The sequence below is a fragment of the Grampus griseus genome (genome assembly GCF_964374135.1).
Source record: "Grampus griseus genome assembly, chromosome: 7".
In the NCBI taxonomy this organism is placed as follows: Eukaryota; Metazoa; Chordata; class Mammalia; order Artiodactyla; family Delphinidae; genus Grampus; species Grampus griseus.
In genome coordinates this window covers 1961604-1984915 of record NC_139001.1, presented here as the reverse complement: position 1 = coordinate 1984915, position 23312 = coordinate 1961604, and the positions used below count along the sequence as shown (strand labels likewise).

General features: G+C 56.6%; 1 protein-coding gene across 3 annotated transcripts in view; it reads right to left on the bottom strand.

The window, feature by feature from the left end:
• Positions 1-23312, bottom strand: part of HDAC4 (histone deacetylase 4) — a 241325-nt gene that overhangs the window by 65669 nt on the left and 152344 nt on the right. For all 3 annotated transcript variants that reach the window (XM_082658828.1, XM_082658829.1, XM_082658830.1), the window contains 4 exons: positions 20344-20464; positions 14105-14226; positions 6819-6950; positions 2994-3106 (listed from right to left, as the gene is read on the bottom strand). In XM_082658828.1, the coding sequence (XP_082514954.1) occupies positions 2994-3106; positions 6819-6950; positions 14105-14226; positions 20344-20464 (488 nt within the window). The remainder of the gene's footprint in view (positions 1-2993; positions 3107-6818; positions 6951-14104; positions 14227-20343; positions 20465-23312) is intronic.

Below are 23312 nucleotides of genomic sequence, written 5' to 3'. Positions count from 1 at the left end.
CAGCACCTTGACCCAGAGAAACAGAAACACACTGCTGGCTGGCTCATAAATCGGTGTGCTCCTTCTGCAGGACAATTTGGCAATCCGTGTCAAAAGCCTTAAAACCGGATCGAACCTTAAATCCTAAAATCCCACTCCACCCTCAGAATGCACCCTTAGGAGATAAAGCTGGACGCACACAGACTTGGCCACAGGAGCGCTCTCTGCAGCAGCGTCCACGCTGTGCTACAGCGTGTCAGAGGATAAATCCATGAGGGCATGTTTACACATGGGGACGTTCAGGTTGGAAAAATCTTGTTGATGACTTGGGAACTTATTTATCACGTGCGGGTAAGTACCCGTCCCCGAGGACTTGAACTGCTGTCGTATTTCACATCTTTTTGCTTCTAGAATGAAGGTTCTTTGCTAAAAGGACACTGTCCTATTCACACGGTATCCTCCCTCACTAGACGCCCAGTGACGTGTGCAGGGCCAAGGGCACAGGAAGAAGAGGACGAGAAGGTGGTTGCCGTGACGCTAGCTGGTGGTGTCATGGAAAATAACACTAGCGATGGATACCTAACCAGTTCTCTCCTAGCTCTTCTCACAATGGACTATATAATTAAGGATGAGAAACATTTTGGGTGCTTTAAAATTTCACTTTTGCAAGGTTAAAAAAAAACATGAGCTGAAAGTTGTCACAAGTTACTGTAAACAATGGCAGGCTGCCTGTAGCCCCGGCTGGAAAGTCCATCAGAGGACTGGGCGATTACCACCCCAGGGCACGTGCGCAGGTATTCAGTGCTTTGCAGAATTTCCTAGGTGGCTTAATGGTGTCATACTTGGTGTTACTTGGAAACACACACGCACGTGATAAACTCCGTCCTCATGCTCTAAGGGCAGAGCAGGAAGGACCGGCGTTCCTCACCTGGGAGGGAAGTTAGTGCATCTTCCCCAGAGAGATGGCTGCGGCCACCTTTAGTTCATTCATATATTCAATTGTACAGTAATGATTAAAGGGCTACCTTAAAAAGTAGCCCTTTTTCTAGATACAAAAAATATCAGCAAGCTATGATTTAGAGAAAGTGATTGAGATTGGCAAGGAAAGCACGATTTTGTTCCTGGCTTTGTCCAGGAACAAAATAAGCAAACATTTAATGTTTGAAAGTTGTCATTTCCTCTTTATAACCAAGGCTTTTTTTTTTTTTTAAACCTGATTTATTTTTAGAACTAAAGCAGCCTTCTGGGAATTGCCTGGTATGTTGATTTGTCCGCATTTCCGGTGCCGGCCATCTCCATCTGCCCTAGGACGTGCTTCTCAGCTGCCCAGCTGCCCAGGAAGGCCGGGGCCAGGGCAGCGTGCCCTCTGCACGCCCCCGAATCACACTTGGCTTTCGGCATCGGCTGAATGTCTTCCCCTGGGGAGAGGCTGTCCACGGGTCAGGGGAGCCCTGCTTCCTCCATGTAAGCGGGGCGGGGGAGGGGTGGAGGATGCTGAGAGTCCCTCAGTCAAGCAGGGAAAGGGGGCGCCGGGCCAGCGGGCCTCGCTCCCACATGAGCACCCCACCTCACCTCTGGACTGGAGAAGGAGAGCAGACAGAATGGAGCTCTCAGAGAGAATGTCCAGTTCTGACTGTACTTGAAATCCACAAAGGACATCCAATCGCCATCAAACTTTCAAAGACCCGCCGGTTACCAGGAATGTCTAACGCAAAACGTGAAAGCTGCACTCTTCACCTTTCTTGTGAGCCCTCTGACATCTATTAATCCGCAGCAGCTTAATTCACATTAACATGTGATGTGTAAACATTAACACGTAATTTAAACTGGCATCCGCCCAAATAAGGCACCTCTACAGTATGAACCATTAGGTACCTAACTGCCCGTTTTAGATAAAATCAGGCTCTACGACAGCGATTGACAAGCCACACGCAGCATTCACATCTCACTCCAGGGAGCGATTTCTAGGCCAAGTTCTAAGGCTAATTACAGGTAGACCTCAGCTGTGAACTCAGTCTCACAGAGAAGCGTTGTTAAAACTTTTAATAATGTAAACAAGTATTTAAACCGGTAGGTTGAAATGCACAGGTACTAAAAGAAGTAGCACATAAAGGAAAAGAATAAAAGGAAATGGGGATTCGGCAGGCTAGAGGCAGTAGCACAAAATCATTTCCAGCAGTCACCTTAGTTTCCAAAAATCTGCTTATACCTTAAGTGTCTAGAAACTGGAAATGAAAACGGAGTGGACACGTGCGCCTGTGTCCTCCAACTAAGACTTGTCAACCCTCTGGAAGGGCAGGACTCATTTCTAAATATTTAAGGAAGAAAGTAAATACCAGTATTTGATAAATTATAGCCTCCTGTACGTTGGAAGGAACGTAGAAAACCTCATGAGAACCTTGCAGCCAGTAGGACCGTCTGAGCAGAAAGGACACGGCACAGCTGGCTCAGTCCAGGGAAACGAGGTGTGCAGCCGGCTCCCCAGCGGTCGCCCCCGCCCTCGGGCCCCTGATACCGGTCAGCACCTGCCCATCCCAGTGGGCACGGGAGAGACTGGAAGCCGGCCTTCGGGGGGGAGGGTGCCTGGCACAGGGCTGGCACGAGGCAGGAGCGCCAGAGACACTTGTGGGATGAGCCGGGGGAGAGAAAGTGAATAAGGAGGGAAATGAATGCATATGGAGCAAAGGTTCTGGAACCTCCGGCCCGGAACATGGCCCTGACCGAGGTCTGGTCCAGGGCACGACCTGCAGCCAGCCTTGGGGCCCCTCCACCTGGCCGGAGCAGCCCCCCAGAGAGAGCTCTCCCGGAACTCTCTCTGCACCCACATCCCTCCCAACCTGCAGCACCCTGGGGTCTGACCGGCAGAGGTGAGGGTCGCTGACCCTGTGGTCAGAGGCTCCTGGTTCCTGAGATGCTTCTGAAATGCTGCCCCTGACAGTCAAGATTGAAGGGCAGCTGGAAACTGCTCTTTGGAGCCAAAAAACCAGACGTGGACAGGCGCGCTGGGCACTGACCTCAGTCGGGACGCTGGGGACGGCGGGCGCGATCCCATTCTCCGCGCTGGCGTTCCCGGAGCTGTTGTTGGGTGAGCTGGGTGCGGAGCCCGGGGCGCTGCTGCAGGCCGAGTCTGGGGGCGGGAGAGACACCTGTGAGCCTGACTCAGGTCAGGCAAGGACACCGCTTCCCAGGCCCTGAGCTGCGCTGGCCGCCTGTCCTCAGAGCTGCACTTCTGCTTTGAGCTGGCTGACGGCAGAAGTCCCAGCAAGGAAGAACAGGACCACGGCCCCCAACAAGGGCCATGGAGCCAATTCCTTGCTCTGTTTTGCCAGCGACCCCTTGTGAGCTTCGCAAGCCTGTGGCTCGTGGAGGCCCCACCGGCACCTTCTCAGCTGTGCACACTCTCGACTTTATTCCCCTTTTGAAAAGTCTCAAGATGATCGTAAACCCCAGAAAAGGAGACCCTGAACACTTACTGATATTCTAACAACAAAAGGCAAGAAAATACAGAGGCCAAATGACTGTGAACAGGGGAAGGTCAGATTCACTGTACTTGCTTATAGAGCCCCCTCGGTCAACATTTGCTTTGAGCTAATCTTTGCATTTTTCAAACATCCAAGGAAGAGCACAGCTGGTGGCTTCTGTCATTGATTAGGGTTATCTGAAAACCCACCTCAAGATACTCTCCAGGTAGCTGTGACGGGGCGGGGGGTGGCCCCAGCCCACGCATCGGGGCTGGGACCGAGGCGGCCGTGTGTCCCAGCCGGGTCTGCCCCTCAGTTCCAAAGGAGCCACTGTGGCTGTGTGTGCAAACACGTGACGTAACAGGAGGGTCTTGTCTGGCTGAACGCTGTTTATCAATGGCAGCCTCTGGTTAAGACCTTCCAGAGGGAGCCGGCCTGAGCCATTTGCCTTTGCCTCCTGAGTACTCACTGACCACGGGCACTGCTGACCTAAGACTCTGCCCTGATCTGGGCTCCCAGGCTCGAGGAGGGGAGGCCTGGGCCACCTGCCTAAGCTGGCACGCCGAGGGCGCTCAGCAGGCCACCCTCCAGCGCACGAGACCACGGAGCTGCCCGCGGGGCCTGGCCGACTCTGAGACCTGATTCCAGCCGAACTCGGGGTAACAGTGAGAAGGCTGAGGGTGCTGGTGTGGATGGCAGTGCCCATACCCCAGCGCCCAACCCCACAGGCCCGGCTCACGCGGGGAAGGAGACCTGACCCCAGGGGCACACGCACGACCCCCTCAACCCAGGGGACCGTGAGCGCTCTCATCCTCTCCACCGAGCAGCGGTCCCCCTGGGGACACCCTGGCAGCAAGTGACTCTGTCCACTCGAGGGCCCGCCCCGCCCTCCGGGGCACTGATGGTGAACTCAGGCCCCGGCTCCCCTCCCTCCTCCCACCAGATCCAGAGCCTGGTCTCCGCCCAGTGAAGTCCCATTCACACGCGCCCCACCTGACTGGGCTGGCAGGTGTCACACTTCACGCGTGAAGACAGGGCTTGTTTCCCCGACCCCCACGGCAGCCATCCCCCTGCCTCGGACGCCCACATGGTGAGGCCCTCCCCCTTCCTGTAAGCGGGCCTGTGTCAGCAGCATCGGCAGGTACGCTCTCCTAGGTGTGTGTGTGAAAGCACAACAACTTCGGGGGCAATAAAAATATATATATACTATCTCTCCAACTTTTCACCCGTTTTCAACTCGAGAACGTTGATTATTTTTTCATTCCACTTCAAGGAATCTGGTCTAAGAAAATAAATATAAACGCGTAACCGTCACGATATTATTTGTGTCAGCACGATGGAATGCCACTAAAGGTGCCAGCAAGTGTTGTGACTACCGTCAAGGGAGGAGAGGATACGAGTGCACACAGGGCGTGTGACAACTGCACAGAAGAAGGACTGGAAGGAAACATGCTCAGATGCTGACGGCAATTTTCTCTGGACAGTGTTGGAGGGCAGCTGATTCCCTCCTTTGCTTTCCCTGATGGGCACGGCTTTGACGAGGGACTGGGAACAGGCAGAGTGACGCTGCCACGTCCCGGGACCTGTCTCACCATCATCCCAGTGCCACCTCTGGCCCCCGTCTCACCGCCGTCCCCCTGTACCAGCCGGCGGAGCTGCTTCGGCGACGCTGTGCACCTCTCCCGCTCAGGAACCTTCACCACCTCCCCGGTACCCCGGGGGAGGTGCCCCCGCTCTCTCTGGGAGCCTCCCTGCCTGGAACTCCTTATTTTCCAGTCTTGTGGAAAGCCAGCTCTGCTCAGAGCACCCTGCCTCTCCAGCCGCCGGGAGGTGTGCTGGCCGGGAAATCCATCCCTCATCTCCGTGCTGCCTGCATTCACCCGTCGAGCTTCCCCGGGCCCGGCGTGGCCTCCACCGCTGCCCTGCCCCGCTGCCTTCGTGGTGCCCTCTTTGGGTAACACAGCCCAGGGCCAAGCTGGGGCCACGTGTGGTGCGTTAGTTGCCCCACGCGTGACGTCTGGGCTCTGGAGTTAGACTGGAAGCTCCCTGGAGGTGAGCACGCAGCTCACCATTTTGGTGCCCAGCCCGGTCCTGACACAGTCACAGGCTGACAGCACGGACGCCAGAGCCGGCGCTCAGAAAGAAGCCGCCGGGGACTGCGTCCCACCAGAGGCGGGACTGGAAATAGACGCAGGGGCCCGCCGTCCGCGGCCTGGCATCCCCCAGAGAGGCGAGGCCCACGTGTGGTGAGACACACGCTCTAACTCATTCGAGGCCTGAGTCTGAACGGAATCCCCCAGGCAGAGGATCCTGAGGTGACACCCTTCCGTGATCTCTCTACCAGGATGAGCACACGATGACAAAGATGGGCCCCCGGGCATGAGGCCTCAGGCTCCGCTTCACACAAACCCACGAAGTCCAGAGGCAGACCCTCGGACTAGGGGTTTCAGCCCCGGGCTGCGGGACAGGGGTGAGGGCACTCCGGCTCTCATCCCATCCCAGACCCTGGACTCAAATCTGAGGGTGAGGTTACCGGCCCCTCACCAGCACCAGCACCCAGGAGCCCCTCCTCCTTCCCTGGGAACTTGACCCTGAAGGACGCTGCCGAGAGCCCTGGTTTTCCCACCAAACCCTGCACTTGGTGCAAACATGGTCCCGCCCCTCCTGTTACCAGGCCGCCTGAGCAGCCCCTTTGTCCCGTGATTTTAGGGCTGGTGGATGTGCACCCTCTGGAAGTGGGGTGCACGCCCAGGAAGTGAGGTGCGTCCTAGGGACTGGGGTGTGTGTCGGGAAGTGGGGTGCATCCCAGGACGGGGCTCTGCCTGGTGGGTGTGCTCCCCCGAGTCGGCCGCTAGGTGGGGGCCGAGAGCAGTGCGTGAACGGAGACTCGGAAACTCCCAAGCTCCCTCCTCCTTCCCCCGCCCCTGTCCCTCCCACTGTTCCCAGGAAGATTCTCACGCTTTCCAGCGGTTCAGACACTGTTTAATGGGCAGTGGGGCAGGGAGGAAACGTGGCATTCACCACTGAGAGGGCAGGATCAGTTAAAACCCCACCTTCAGAGAAGCCTCCACTTAAAATTCCTGAAAGTCTCCTGTGACGTCAGGAGGTCTGACTGCTCTCACCTGCCCGGCTGGGTCAAGGTCGGCTGGGTCAAGGTCGGGAACAGGACACGCCGTACAGCGATAGGGACGGGCCTGAGACCCCCTGCTGGGGTGCCAACCGTGGCCCTGGGACTCCCGCGGCTGGCACTGCGGGTACAAGAGCCCTTGGGGCAGGGGGCAGGCGGCGATGGGGACATGCGCAGAGGCAGGTTTCGGTGCTGAAGGGACAGCGCACAGGAGAGCCTCTCAGAGGGCAGCCAGGTTTGCACGAACATACCTGTGACATCCAAAGGACGCTTTTTTAGAGCCGTGACCACTGGCCCATCTTTCCTGCGTAACAGGGGGCTGCTCCGTCTTTCAGCCACTTTCTGCTTTAGCCTGGAGCGTAATTTCAGATTGGGTTCAGATGCTGCACGGAAAGGAGACACCATTACAAGCAGGCAGACACAGCTGGGGTCACGGTTATCTCGTGGGCAGTGTAAGAATATGCTCACTGGGTAAATATTAGCTTAACACAGATGCACTGTTCCAGGCTGGAGCAAGGTGGCAACCTGAGGCCTCGGGCAGAAGACGTCCAGCCCCATCCGTCAGTCCAAACACCGACGCAAGTGCACCTGATGCCTTTAGTGAACCGTCTGCGGACAGAGGGTTGCATACATGTTGGAGCGGCACCGCATTTACAAGTAGCTGGGAGGAAACCCGGCCATCGGGGATGGTTTGGGGGCTCTGGGCCACGAATGTTACTATTACCCCTACATTACAGACTTTCCCGTTCACCTGAGAATCACAAATTCCTCCCTCACGTAACAGGCCAGGAGCCAGCTGCCCACTCGAGCTCCCGGCCACTGAGAGGGTGCTAAGGTCAACCCGCCCCGGCGAGAGGCTTAGCCATGCTGCCTGCAGGTGTTCGCCTGACCCCTGGGCACAGGTGCTTAGGCTTGGTTTGGTTTTGGTTAACAGCTCTGCTTGTGTGCGTGGAGCCCTTTGCAAACCCGCATCTTTAAGCCCACGGTGGTCCCAGCCTCTGCGCCTGGAGCCCAGACACTCCCGCCCCCGGGCCAGTCCAGTCCCACACTGGGGGTGGGCCGTCTTGGGAAGACGGCAGCCTCACACAGCCGGGCCCTCCCGGTGGCCTCCAGACACAGGAAGGCAGCTCGGGAGTCCAGGGCAGTGGTGAGACCACCACCCAGGAGACGCGTGTGTTCCGAGGCTTTGCTCAACTACATTCAAGCTTCTGCTACTTGTGGATTTGCAAACTGGAGAGTTTTTACCTTTTGTTTTTGTTTTTAATCAGCTACCCTGCTGTTTTTAATCTTTCTGGAACAGGAAGTTTACTGCTGTCTAGAGCAACAAGCAACATAACCAAATGCCCCCCAGAATCGGACGTAAGCTGGTTTGGGTTATAAGAACCGGGCCATGTGTGTGTCTCACGGCCACTGTGACTCTGCCCTTTGTGGAGCACAGCAGGCAGGGCTGGGGGTCCCAGCTGCCGGGTGACCCTGAAGGAGGCTGGGAGGCAAAGGACGGTTGCTCTGTGGATCTTGGGAAGAGGAGAGAAGCAGGCCCCCTAAACGACGCTCCCCAGAGAAATCAAAGATGGGCAAGGAAGGTGCCAGCCCTTCCCAGAGGCTCAACCTGCTCTGGAGGCGCTGGTTCTGGGAGAGACGCCCTCTGCTTTGCAGCATATTTGTGTATAAAGCAAGGTTCCCGGCAAGACTTTCATGTCGAAAGATGGAGAGGATCCAACTACAGAGCAGCCTTCCCCATGGCTAGAGGATCCACTTCTATTGTCTTTAATACTATTTTTACATTGTGGAGATAACTGTAGATTCACTTTCATTTGTTTCTATTTCTACACTGAGTTTCTTACTTTATCATTATTTAAAAAGAAAAAAGAAAGCCCAAACCCCACCAGACTAACAGGCAAGGAAACAACAACCCTCCTCCTACTAAGATCTCAGCTGAACCGACACAGGGTTTCCACAAACACAGGTCCGGCCCGGGGACGGAAGCCGCTCCTGAGATCCAGGGCGGTGCAGCCCCCACAACAGGGAACGCGCGGCCCCCGGACCCAGTGGGGGCCCCTCTCAGGGGCACTGAGGTCAGGCTGTCTGGAAGCAACACTGCCGTGTCCTGACATCACGCCCAGCAGCGAGTGAGGAAAGCAGAGACTGAGCCGCCAAGGGTGCCCAGCACGTGGCGGGGGCAGCGGCACAGAATTCAGAGAGTTCTGTGTGTGTGTGTGTGTGTGTGTGTGTGTGCGTGTGTGCTCAGAGCTGCCCTTTTCGGAATCCTGAAAGGACAGTGAAGGACGCTTCAAACAAAGGTGAAAGAGCGGAAAGGAGATATCTGAAGAAGAAGCTGAGAAATCTGAAAATTGGGAGTAAAAAGGCCCGACATCAAATTAACAGAAACACCAGGAGAGGACAGAGCAAACGGAGCAGGGAAAAGCACTGGCAAAGTAACTGGAGGTGTGCTGCTGCATCAGAGGAGACCCAGTGCCCAAAAGGGTCAGCGTGGGCTCGCTGTGGCCTGCAGCCCCTCGCCGGGGGGTGTCCGGAGAGGTTTCAGAGCTGCAGGGCCCAAGGGTCTACCTTGTGAGCAGTGTCGGGTTCTGCAGGGCCCACTCCCGGGGCGAGATGAGGACCTGAAAGTCCCGAAGGAAAGTGGCTTCTAGACCCGACCGCATCATGCATCACGTGGGAGCCAGAATGAGTGCATTTACCAGCACGTGAGGACTCAAAAAACTCACATTCCGCGCGCCATTTCTCAGAAAGCTTGGAAGAGCTGCACCACCAAGATGAAGGAGACCACACACAAAGGAGCACGTGGAGTCCAGGGGAGAGAGGCCGAGGCTCCCAGGACACCGTGCAGCGGGGCCCAGGGGCCGCGGGGGGCCTCCGGGCTGCAGCAGAGCTGCGGACTACCTGCCCTGGAAGAGCAGCTCCCCCATCTGTCAAAGCGTGGGGGTGAATTGAAAGCAAGTACAGGGACACATGGGGAATACAGCCAACGTTTTATAGTAACGACAAACGACAAAATATGACCTTTAAAAACTGTCCAGTGTACAATACTGTACATCAACGGTACCTCAACTAAAAAAACAACAACAACCCGGGCACACAGGAAAGTAAGCAAATGAAAGGGCTGGGCAGGGCTGGGCGGGGTGGGGCAGCTGTTCCCCAAGTGAGCCTGCGCGGCTCTTTGATTTACGGACATTTATTTCCCTCGATAACAATAAAAAGAGAACTCTAGAAAGACAAAAGACAGACTAGAATACTAAAATTTTTTGTAGCATACATGACAGAGACAGGATTGGTATGAACGTATAAAGCAACAAGGAAAGAAAAAACAGCTGACAGAAAAGCGATTGGGTGAGCTGCCTTTAAACACTGGACATTTAGGGCCCCTCCCTGTGTGACCGGTATGGTTGCAGACGCTGGGCACAGGGGGTGGGCAAGAGAGACACGGTCTGGCCGGCACCCCTGCTGCCTGTCTCAGGAGCGTCGGCCACCCTGCGCCGTGGGAGCGCGGCAGAGGGGTTCTGCAACACAGCACTCAGCTTACTCCCTGGTAGGGAAGATGGAAAGTAAACAGAGACACCCAAACCCCACTAGCGATGACAGAACTGCTCTTTGAAACATCAGAGACATTGTGACTTCCGCACCCATCACACCTGCTTGAGCGACCCTACGAGTGACGTGGGGGAGGGGCCTCTCCTAAGCGGCTGGCAGGGTCCCGCGTGCTCCGCTCTTCACGCTACGCACACTCATTTGAACTGGCAGCTCCATTTTCAGGAGTCCATCCTACAAAAACAGTGAGCAGAGGGACCTATATTTGTGGGCAAAATAAAAACTAGAAAACTGTTACAACTGCTGTAATCTTCGCATGTTGGGATAATATAGAAAAAGGTGCTGCTCTTGATACACTGAAATGGAGTGGTACCCACGATACAGTGTTAACTGAAAAATAAAGTTGCAGCCAAAGGGCAAAGCAGGTGTTTTTCTTGACAAAGAGACTGTCCGTACACATCATACACACACACACAGACGCACACCCTACACACAGGCATAGACCACATCTGCGCAGAGAGATGCCAAACCCGTAACGGGAGCTGTCTCTGGGGGTAACACGCACGTGTGTGCGCTCTACTTGTGTTCTAATTTGTCGTATGTGCGCCTTCCTTCTGGGATTTTTAATTAACAAAGCACTCTACTTGATGCTTAGGACTGGTATTTTCCTACACCCTCTTTCCTACTCAGTAGTTTCAACAGCGTATTTCAGGTGGCCATCAAGCTCAGGTATGAACAGGGCGTGTCTGAAAAAGATTCGTTCAAGTCTCACTTCTCAAGTGAGGAGGAGTCCAAGTTTGATAGAAATCAAAGTTTGAAGCGAGGCCCTTCTCAGCGTAGACACTGCCTAGTACTTGACCGTACTCGCCATCTCTGCAAGTTTCCTTGGAAAAGCACAACAAAGCCTTTTTGAAAACCTTCTGAGCACTTTCACACCTACTGTTTAATGAGCACAAAGTTGATGGAAGACAACCCAGTACAAAAGCCCCGTGCGGGGGCTGGAAGCAGAGGGGGCCCGGCAGGGCCAGGCACTGTGGAGTGAACCCCCTTCTCTCCGCCCGGGCAGCTCAGAAAGGGCCGATTCCCCGGCCCGGCCCTGAGCAACAGCCGCAGGGCACCTACCACCCTGTACCTGATGCATATAAAAGACACCCAGGCACAACTATGCAGGGTGCGGGCGTTGCCCACCACTGCCCAGGCCACCAGGATGCCACGGGTTCCGCAAACTGCAACAGAACAACACGTGGACCACGCGGCTACCGGCCCCTTCCCACACTGCAGAGACGAGCATCACGTGACAAAGGCGGCTGTGACCTCCTCCCTGCTGACCTCGACCCACGCTACACGTGGACGTAAAATAAACTAGCACAACTACTGTTCAGCTCACCAGGAGGCAGGGAGAGCTTTGCTTGCTCACTGACACATGTGGCCACAGTGCTCAGAGACGCCCCGCTCTCCACCGGCTGCTGCATGCCGCCTTGCCTCCGGTAGACCCTTGTCAGGCGGTGGAGGCCCTGCTGGGGTGCAGGCTGAGGAGTGGGGCCAGGGCCTCTGCAGAGACCTGAGACGGGGCCTCGGTCCACTCTATCTGTACTGGGGTGAAAACCTAGCTTTGCCCTCCACGTGCCCGGGGCCCCTCCCTGGCTGGGCCCCACAGGCGGAACCTGAGGTCCACCCTGGGCCTGGACCCTGCCGTTCACCTCCTCTGGCGGGACTGGAGGAGGCTGAGGACTGTGGCCCGTCCCCCCGCCTGCCATAGCAGCTCAGGGCTCGGCACCCAGGAAGCGCCCGGCCACTGCTCGCTCACTCATCGCAGGGAAGACACAGGCGGGCGGCAGCCGTTGCTTGGGCTCGGGCACGAGGCACCGCCTTGGAGTGAGCGCACCCCCTGCAGGCTAAGTGCCAGGAACCCAGAGGACCCCGGCTTACTGTCCTGTGACTCGGCAAGGCACCCAGCGCGAGTGTCCACCCAGGGGCCACCGCCAGCCCTGAGCTGGTAACAGACACACGGCTCCCTGCAGACCTGGACTCTGTCCCCTGGGGCCGTCAAGGAACCACTGGGACAGCAGTCGCTGACAGCAGGGCCGTAAAGGCTCATTGAGGGGTCTTCAGTGACTGGATTGGGTAAAACGGGCCACAGGTATGCCCCACACTCACTCTACAAACCGGACCCTGCCACCCCCGAGGGAACGCTGACAGGGAAGGGTGGGGGAGGGGCTGGAGGGCGCGGCTCCGTGTCCCTGGTGGCCTCACTGGAGGCTGTGCACACGGTCCACGAGCGGCCAAATCCTCCCTTCTGCTCCTGACCCCCACCCGCCCCCTGACCTGCCCTCTGAGGCAGCAGCCCCACACGGATCCACCCCTGAAGTAGCGGCACTGCTGCCCCATTTCACAGATGTGCAAACTCGCTCGGCGAGGCTGTCTGCCAAGGACGCTGGACGGTGAGGGCCAGGCTGACTGCAGAGCTGTCCCTCGTGAAGCAGGGCGGCTTCAGCCAGCGATGGAGAGAAACCCGTCACGTTTCCCGTGTCTCAGCAACCAACCAGTGTTTCCTGTGAACAGCTGCTTCCCTCGGGGGAAGCTGTGCTCTCCAGAGAGGAAGGGCCCTGAGGGAGGGGGACGGCTCCACCCGGCGGCCAGGAGCCCAGTTCTCCGTGTCCTCCGGAGTCTGCTGCTCCAGGGGCCGTGGGCACCACGCCTGCCACGCCCAGGGCGGGAGGAAGCACGGTGCGCCCAGTGCACCCACTTTACTGATGAGAGACTGAGGCCAGGAGAGCCTCAGGAATCTGTCCTGGGGCACGGAGCTGCAAACCAGGCGGGAGAGCCCGCCAGGCTGCAGGACCAGCGCCCACTCGCGCAGAGCCCTGCCACCCGGCTGCGCCCCCACAGGGCCAGGCTTCCCGGGGCAGGCGCGGCCTTTGTCTCCTCGCCCAGGGCCTTCCCAAGCACAGGCCCCGGCTTCGCTGATTGGAGCGTGGCTGATCTCAGCCCAGGCTCCAGAAGGGGGGCGTGGAGGGCAACCTGGGGGAGCCGGCCGGGGTGCCGACAGACGCCCCTCTCTACGGAGCCCGCAGGCTCTCAGGGTGAAGCCCACGCCCTTCTTGGGGGACCATGGGTGACAGCCGTGCACTCGAACTGGAGAGAAGAGGACAGAAGCTGCACTTTCACCTTGGATGAAACCCCGCCCACGTGGGCAGACGCCTCCCCTCTGACACGGGGGCGGGGTGGGGGGCCTCTGCCAACCCGTTGCACCCTGGGGCCCCTGCCCCCCACACCTGTGCTGGGGTCAAGTCCACGGAGGCTGAGCTGAACTCCCCCTCCCTTCACCTCCGGCTCCCGTTCGGGCTTTGCTACACCACGTGCTCTCCGGGGCGCAGCTCTGCCCCTCGAGAGGCCCCACGCCTTCTGTCCTTAGGACAGAGCGGCAGGGGAGCCTCCGGCCCCCAATACCTCATCCCCAGGGTGAGGAAGCTGCTTTAGAGCGTTTCTGTCCAGAATGGACCAAAATCCTTTGGAGGAAACAAAATTCGTCTTCACGAAGAAAAAGCTGTGTCGCACATTCCCATGCCGTGAAGCAGGCGCCTGGCATCTCCCACGCGGCCCTGTGGCCGTGGGCTCCATCTGCCACCTCTGAGACCAGGGCAGCTGGCCCTCCGCAGCCCAGGCCCTCACTTCTCGGGGGCAAAGCTTCCGGAAACACCTCTCCTCCGGCCCCTGGCCTTCTGGCCGCCCTAACGCACGGCCCACCGCCCATCTGATTTTTCTTAAAAGGCGTTGCCGCTTAAACCACCACCACTAGGAGAAAATCCAAGCGCCCTGGGAGCCCTGCTTGTGTCTGACACGCTTATCCTTCTGGTCCGTGAGGGAACTGCTGACGTAACCTGAGACGCGCACCTGAGGGGCCTCCCAGGACACGGTGAGCTCCCTCCTCGTACAGGTTTCCCTCCCCGCCTGGGACCCCCTCCCCGCCCGCTGCAGCCCCTGCACCGACCTGTCTTTCTGAGAGGAAAGTCATCTTTGGCGTCGTACATGCCCAGGACCGGGTGGCTGTAGGAGACCGACGCCCCGCTCTGGGGCGGGGAGCTCTGGTCCAGGGAGCTGTGCTGCGTCTTCCTGCAGAGAACGGGCAGGACAGAGTCTTAGTGACCCGCACGCACGGGCACACATGGCCGTGCAGAGGGAGCGCGCACGGGAGCCCTGCACAGGTCCCCACGACGCCGGTCCTTCCTCTGACGCGCCAGCCCAGCTCGCAGCCGGCCTCCTGGGCAGACTGGCCTCCTCTCTGGGGCAAGACTGAAACGACACAAAACCAACACTGAACAAGCGAACAGACGCCGACCGCAGCCTCCCCTGCCGGGCCCTCGGCGCCGGGGACAGCAGGCTGGCACGACCGCATGCCCGTGGTCCCGGCGCCTGGGCTCTGCACAGCCTCTTCCTCTCGGGTGTCTCCTGACTGGGTCTGTTCTCAGGCTGGCGGGGGGGGGCGCGGGTTGTCACCACTGGCCACAGAGGGGACGGTCCTCAGGACACAGGGGACAGAGGGAGACAGGTGGGCTCCAGGTGCAAGGGACACAGGCGTGCCGGACGCAGCTGAGACCTGGCGGGGGACTTCGGGGACAGTGCTGGTGACGTCTGGTTCTTGAGGGCAGGAGCCACGTGGGGACTCCCTTCAGCAGAAGTGCCTTTACGGGGACGGTGGTCCCAGCCATCTCCCCTCCCCTGGGGAGGGAGGGGCTGGCGGCAACACCTCTGCCCTGGGAGCTGATTCATGAAATTTACTTGCTTTATGAGGGGCTGGGCACAACACAAAATCCTTGAAATGGCTGGACAGGGGCGGCCGCCAGGAGGAGGCTGAACGTGGGGATCAGACCTCGGGAAGAGGAGGGTGCCGGCCGCGCCTGACCGTCAGCAAACGTTCTGGGGGCGCGGCCGCCTCTGCTCGGCCTCCTGGAGGCTCAGAAGGTGTAATGAATTCTGTGAGTCCCTAAACTGTGTAATCTGCTTAATGACGTGAAACGAATTTGCCAACTTACTTATGTGGAATTTGTTAGACTATTTATTTGAATACACAGTACTCCACATGTACGCACCTGGTGTTATTTGAATTAAGAATGTGAGCACTTAAATGCTTACAGGTGGATGTTTAAATATTTGAGAGCAAACCGGTGCAGAGCACGTGGTGATCACGGAGCCCAATCCCAGGATCCCAGCTGGCAGCATCATGGGAAGCGCCCAGAGAGCCCCGGAGAACCGCCCTGCCAGGCTGTGCACCCCCTCTGCCCAGGGCACAGCACTTCCCAATTGGGACGCATGTCAAGGGGGCCAGGGCCGGGGATCAGGGCCGGACCGGCCACCCTCACTCTGGCTGTGCCCTCTTCGTGTCGTGCCGCCAGGCCTCACCTCGGGGGGCCACCCTTGCACAACCCCATTAGAGGTCTGAGGGCAACTCTCTCTGCATCTGACATCTTCAGGCCGCATCCTCCAGGGAGCATGGCCTTGGCCGGTCCCAAACCTCTCCTTCAGTGCCAAGTTCTAACCTGGGCAAGAGTTCACTTGCTCCTTCATAAGAAACATGGAAAGGCCTGTGTGTGTATTACATGATTTAAAAAAATAGACAATTATGATTAATAAAATATTATAGGTAATAATAACTCTTATAGTTATACTTTAATGGTAGAGTTTGTTTGTAATTAAGCCAGAAGTAGGAGAAGCTATTTGTTTAAGATTTTCTAATAGATTTTCTCTTCTGATTTGATCTCTTGAGTTGCTGTCAGTATTCAAATCCTCACTTTCTTGTCCAGCCTTAAAATGAGCTAGAACAGGAGGCAGCTGGCATGAATCTGCCTGTGTGCTGGCCTGAGAGCTCTCAGCAGACCTGCTCTGCGTCGTCCAAGAGTGTGTGGCCCAGAGTAGGCAGCCGGACTGATCCAGCTGGTACCAGAGCAGATGAACCCAGACGTCAAGAGGGACGCACGTCACGCACAGCAGCCTGGCTTCCCCAAACCGCGCAAAACCGAGGGAAACCAACTCATCACTAGATGCCCCGCGCTCAGGGCTCCCAAGGAAAACACAGGCCACCTGCCCTCCAGGGGTGGGGGGCCACCCGTCCCTCATCACACAGCCCAGGGCTCACACCTGCCCCCAGCAAGCAAGAGTCTGGACGTGTGAGCCAACGCCAAGTCCTGTCCCTGGCTGCATGCACTTACACACACACACACACACACACACACACACACACACACACGCATGCGCGCGCGCGCACACACACACACACACACACACGCATGCGCGCGCGCGCACACACCCGCCCCCCACCCTTGTACCCCGGGGGCAGAACCTGAATTGCCGCTCTCCTGTCTAACTCAGCCCCAACCAGAATCGTCTTCCAGGTTTTCAAGCCTTCATTCCCGCCAGGGGAGGAAGCACAGGCGGGTGTGTCTGCTGTGACCCTGGCTGATGGGAGGGGCACCTTGTCTTAAAGACAATCCTTCCTGATGAAGATGGAAAAACAAATATGCCTTGTTTGCTTTCTAAACGTCCCTCTGATTGTAGTACAGAATAAAGCTAAACACAAGTTCGGCCATTTCAATTCTATCAACCGTTGGCCTTTCCTATTACCTCAGATTTATGCAGGTGATTTAAAATAAATACAACTTGTAATCACTCACACCAGCGCTGTCCAAAGGAAGTAACACCGGCTACATGTGCAATTTAAAATTCTCTCATAGACATGTGCACACGAGCAAAAAGGAAGCAGTGAAATCAACTTCCGTGTTCTCCTTAACCCAATTTATCCCCAATCCTATCGTTTCAACATGTAATCAATCTAAAAAGTATTAATGAAATAGTCCCCGTTCTTTTTTCCCATGAGGCTCTGAGATCCAGCGTGTCTGACATTCACAGCTTGTCTCAATCTGAACAGCTCGCTTCAACGCCCTGGAGCCCACGTGGCTGGTGGCTGCCACACGGACAGCCACCACGGTCTCATACGATGAGCTTAAAGCTGGGGTTTTTCACACATGTACACCATGGAACCAGCACCCAGTAACGATACAGAGCAGCGCCGCCTTCACAGAAGGCCCACTGTCCTCTGGCAAGGGATCTCCACCCCCAGCCCCTGCCGCCTGGCTTCCTGTCACTACAGCTCAGCTGTGCTGACCCTAGAACTGCTGGCAAAGGCATCGCAATGCACAGACGCTGCGTCTTCGACCAAGCTTGATGTTTCTAGGTGTTGGCGGGCAGCCCTGGGCCTCGCTGAGCAGCAGACCAGGGAGCGGGTGCCCCTGTGTTTCACCACTCACCTGCTGGTGGGCACTCAGCTGCTTCCGTTCTCTGGCGATAATGAATAAAGCTGCTATGACCATGGGGACACAAGTCTTTGCCCGGATGGAAGACTTTACTTCTCTTGGAGAAACACCTAGGAGCGTGGCCAGGTCATGGGGTGGGAGTATGTTTACCTTCATAGGAAACTGCCACGGTGGCTGTGCCACTTCAATCCCCACTGGCCACGTGTAGGGGTCCAGGGCCTCCACGCTTTGGCCAACACTGGGTTTGTTCAATTTCAAACCCACTGGGTGTGAGGGGGCACCTTGCTGCGCACTGCATTTCCCGGGTGACTCACCATCTTTTCATGTGCTTACTGACCATTTGCATCTTTATTTTGTGAGGTATCGGGTCACGTCTTTTGCCCATACTTTTTCAGGAGGTTGCCTGTTTTTTTGTTATTGACTTGTAGAAGCTCTTTATATGTTTTGGATCAAGTGCTCTGTCAGATACATGCATGGCGAATATTTTCTTCCTGCCTGCGCCCTGCCTTTTTATTTTCTTAAGGGTGGCTTTCAAAGAGTGAAAGTTTTACATTTTGATTAAGTTTATGTTTTTTGGTTTATGCTTGAAGATTTTAGTGTTTTAAGAAGTCTTTGCCTACCTCTTCCCCAAGGTCATGAAAACTTTTTCCTATGTTTCCTTCTGGAAGTTTTAACAACTTAGCTTTTACGTCAGGTCCATGACATTTAAGCTGACTGTCATGTGTGGCACGAAGCCAGGGTCAAGGTGCGGCTCTTCCCCATCAAGATTGGTTCTTTGCTGGATTGGTTTTCCAGCAAAGTTTTGCCTTTATGCAGCAAGTGAATGTGGTCCATGATCTGGTTTGGTTTTGGGTGACAAAACGAGAAAGGTGCCAAACCCAACACAAACAAACCCATCCCTGGCTGACTCTGCTGAGACAAGTCCTTCCCCACTGCAGCCTGCACAGCCCAGTCCCCCGGGGAAGAGGGAGCTCCCCACGAAACGCTGGACCCGGGCAAGCAAGCCTCCGCCAGGTCTCAGCTGCCCTGCTCACCAGGGAGCGGCGTGTCAGCCCCTTCTGGCACCCTGCCCCCAGGCCTAGCCACCCTGCATGCCCCCACCTGCCCCTTCTCGGCTCCCAGGTGCTCCTTGCTGACCCTCCTCCCCAAAGCCCTTTCTCCCTTCCAACCTCCTGGCACGTGCAGCTCTGCGGAGACCACCCCTCCCCGGCAGCCGCCAGCACTTTCCCATCCTGCAGGCTCCGTCCTCCCCGTCATGTACAAGCACATCATCATGGCCTCTACTCCTGCCAGCCCGAACACCTCGCCCCACCACTCATGGGGTGTCCTGGGCCTCTACTCCTGCCAGTCCGAACACCTCACCCCTCACCCCACCACTCACGGGGTGTCCTGGGCCTCTACTCCTGCCAGCCCGAACACCTCGCCCCACCACTCACGGGGTGTCCTGGCACTGGCCGCCCCGATCTCTTCACATCACTGTGGCCACTGTCAGAGGACCCCAGTGTGGTCAACCATGACCTCTGCTCTCACCACCCAACCTCCTTTGGGCCCACAGCGCTCTTACCGCTGCTCCCAAAGCCCCCCAGCTGGTCTCGCCTCCCCAGGATAGACCCTCTCCTGAAACGGCTCCTGGCATCCGACCCTCGGATCCCATCCCCTCCCCCATGGAGGATCTAGGAGCACCTCCTCACCCCTGCCCTACCGGCTACTCCTGGGTGGTGCCCACATCCTCGCCCACCCGCCCACCCTACCTAACCCACTGCACTGCAGGGCGTCTGCCCGGCAACCTGCCCCAAAGGGGGAAACGGAGCTTTCCCACTGCAACACCCAGGGGGCTGCCACTAGCGGGGGAGACCACGGATCGGCGCCACCACATTGTGGGGTCCCCAGGTGTGCTGCCCCAGAACTCTCCACCGCTCCGGGGCACACGGCTGCTGTGTATGGCTTTTCGGGGACCACCGCTGCCGTCTCTGCTCTGGGCGAGGCGTGCCGCTGGCTGAACGGCAGACAGCCTGCTCGTGTGAGCGCGGCCTGAGGGGCTGCAGACACTCGGAGCAGAGGTGGCCTCGGAACAGAAATGCCCTTCATGTTATACCACGATGACCAGCGTCATCTACTGAAACAAACGGGTTCATTCCAGTGGGATCTGGCGGCGTTTTAGCAGAACTGCTGCCTGTCTGGGGGCTCCAGAAGAGCTACATTCCCCCCAATGAATTAACGATGATCACATTTTCATTTATGAAAACTGCCCTGTGAGGTTTCTTCTAGAACAGAAAAAAGCCCTTGAAAAGTTGTAGAAAAGTAGAGTCAAAGCGAAAATCTGAGGCACCTTTGACCATGGTTTAAAGCCACATAACTTTGTCACTCGCTTCCAACTCGGCATGTGTCGACTGCCAGCCCTGCTGAGCCGCGCACAGGCCCAGAGGAAAGGGCCCCGGCACACGCGCATCCTCGCCACAAAGTGAAAGACCTCTTTGGCTTTCAGTTCTGAGCACGAACAAGGCACTTGGTGGTCTCTGTCCATTAAGCGGGCTCTGGGAGAGGGTTCTTAGTATAAAAACAATGAAAAGACCACAGGTGCTTTTGACTTGCCTGGGAATCAATAACACACCGGGTGGAAATTTGGGAGGTGCCTACGGACGATTTAGACCAGAGTTCCTTTTTAAGAGGTTCTTTCTGTGGCCAAAGAACTGCGTGAGAAGCCAAGAATAATGGTTAGGCACTGGCCCCACGAACGTCTCTTTAAGGTTTGTTTAAAGACAGGCCCCCTCCGCACCTGGACGACGCTGGTCTGACCACATGTGCTGCTGGCTCACGGAGTTTCTAATTCCACGCCCTCCAGGGTGAAGAACTGAGCACCACTCCGGTCTACCCCCAGACCCTGTGCACCCGGGCGCAGGGGAGACCCAGCCCCTCCACTTACCCATACCAGTAGCGAGGGTCACTGGACATGCAGTGGTTCAGGTTCCGGTGGGCCAGCGCCTTCTTTTTATTGAGGACAAACTCCTGCAGCTTCATCTTCACTTCTGTGCTGGCCACAGCACCTGGCGCGGGAGAAAGCAGAGGCGGGTGAGTCGAGGCTCTGCCCCAGGGGACCCTGAACCATGTGCCAGGAAAGGCAGGCAGGGATGGAGAGGGTGGGATTCCCATTCAGGACGCTGCCGACGCCAGAGAGCATCTCCAGGAAAAGAGACGGACAGGAGGGCTTGAAGGAACAGACCTTCCTCCCAGGAGTATTTTACGTAATTGCACCCTATTTAAAATGCAGCACAAAATCCTATTGTAACCTAACACGAACCCACTGCTGAAGGGAGTTCTAATCCTCTTACATAGAAGGAGGTCCTGAATCAGGCAGAGCAGCTGGGTGGTTTCTTTCTCGCTGCAGCAAGAAGGAACAGAGCCTCAGAGAAAAGGTGCCTGCGACCCGTGTGACAGGGGTGAGGCGTGCCTCCCGGGACCTGGGCAGAGGGCAGGGGCAGGGCAGCTGGGGCCCTTTCCAGCCCTGTCAGGGGATGTTCCTGCTCTTTCCAGCCTACAGCCACCTACTGAGACAAAGCGCATTTCACCAAGCCGGACTAAAGCTGAAATCTTGGGTTCTGTGTTTTTTTTCTGGTGGTCGTAGCGGTTGTTCACAGCCCCGTTAGAGAAAACTGGCCAATTTGAGAAACAGACACACACAACTAAAGTCCAAGCCCACCACGCTGACTCAAGGTCTGCCGGCACCTCATGTGTTTTCCTCAGAGCTGCAATCAGACTCCAGGGCACTTCGGACCCATCCTTCCATTAGAGATGGCGGTGAGTGTTTTCCCCGTTGTCACACAGAATTCAAACAGCATTTGTAATGGCGGGAAAACGCTTCACGAGGTGAGCGATGCAGAGTTTCCAAAACCCTTTCCCAACCGGGAGACACTTTTAGACATTTCCTTTTGTTGTTCTTGTTAGAAACCACGTCGTGTCAACATTTATAAGTAAATATCATCCCCCACGCTTAGGATTCTGTCCTCTGAAGAGATGAGCAAAATGCCTGCATCCAACAAAACGATATTAACAGCCCCTGAAGCAGCTTCTAAGTTGTTTTCCAAAATGCCTCTATACATGACCACCAAGTGCAACCCCATTGGCCATAGACCAGGTACCCTGTGTCTCTATCAGTACTCAGGAGCACCACCTGACCCACGTCTCTATCTCTGATAGTATTTGGGAGCACCACCTGACCCTTGTCTATCAGTACTCGGGAGCACCACCTGACCCACGTCTCTATCTCTCATAGTATTTGGGAGCACCACCTGACCCTTGTCTATCAGTACTCGGGAGCACCACCTGACCCACGTCTCTATCTCTCATAGTATCTGGGAGCACCACCTGACCCTTGTCTATCGGTACTCGGGAGCACCACCTGACCCACGTCTCTATCTCTAATAGTATCTGGGAGCACCACCTGACCCTTGTCTATCGGTACTCGGGAGCACCACCTGACCCACGTCTCTATCTCTAATAGTATCTGGGAGCACCACCTGACCCTTGTCTATCGGTACTCGGGAGTACTACCTTCACCCTGTGTCTCTATCTAGTAGTACTCAGGAGCACCACCTGACCCACGTCTCTATCTCTCATAGTATCTGGGAGCACCACCTGACCCACGTCTCTATCTCTGATAGTATCTGGGAGCACCACCTGACCCTTGTCTATCGGTACTCGGGAGTACTACCTTCACCCTGTGTCTCTATCTAGTAGTACTCAGGAGCACCACCTGACCCACGTCTCTATCTCTGATAGTATCTGGGAGCACCACCTGACCCACGTCTCTATCTCTGATAGCACTCAGGAGCACCACCTGACCCTTGTCTATCGGTACTCGGGAGCACTACTTGCTGCAAATGAGAAGACCGCCTGGTTCCCCCTGCCAGGCCCTGACGACCCCGGGGACGTACACTGGTTCTCCTCTCCAGTGATGCACCGTTACGTCCTTGGCTCGCTTTTCTTCCAGAGTCTTCCTGTCGCGTGTGGTGCCGCTGTGGGTCTGTGTGTCCACTTTGGATGTGCAGCCTTCAGTGCGTGTGGCTTTTCCTCAGTGATACATCTACTGGCAGCCGCCACATGCTGGCGCGGTGCATTTAAGCCTCACACGAATGCTACAAGCGCCACGTGGCCCGGGGGGGTGCGCTGAGGGTGGACAGCGCCAGGCGAGGTTGTTCGGATGCTCGGTCTCGCCAGCGTCCCGGCTCCCGGCTCTGCGTTCTGCTTGCACATGCAAGGTCTGTCCTGGTCTCTCACTTCCCTTTAAAATGTGGATTATATTCTGAAGCTGTGAGATAACAGAAAACAGTGGTCTCTGCCCTGGTCCAGGCACAAAGCTCCTAAAACGCTTGCAATTCCCTAAGGGATCAGAGCATGAGAAGCATCTCGTGTTCTCATGGGGCTCCTGGGTGGGTGATGGTCACCAGGAACACCAAGCCTTGACAAGAAGCTTGGCATTCTCAGCTCCACCCTCACGCTCCAGAGTGGGGAGAGGGGCTGTAAGCGGAGCTAGTAATTGATCATATCCACGTGAGGAAGCCTCCACAACACCCCAACTGTACGCAGTTCAGAGAGCTTCCGGGTTGGTGAGCACATCTGCACTGGGAGGGGGACCCCGACCCCACGGAGACAGAGTCTCCTGTGCCTGGGACCCTCCCAGACCTCACCCTCGGTATCTCTTTATCTGGCTGTTCATCTTCCTATGGGACTGAGTCCTGAACCTGCGAGATCTGATGCTTGCTCTGGGGAGATAGTGTCAGAATTGAGTGAAACTGTAGGACACTCACCCGGTGTTGCAGAGAATTGCCTGTTATGGGGAAATCCTACACATGTCTGGTGACCAGAAGTGTCAGGAGTGAAGTGCTCTGTGGGAGC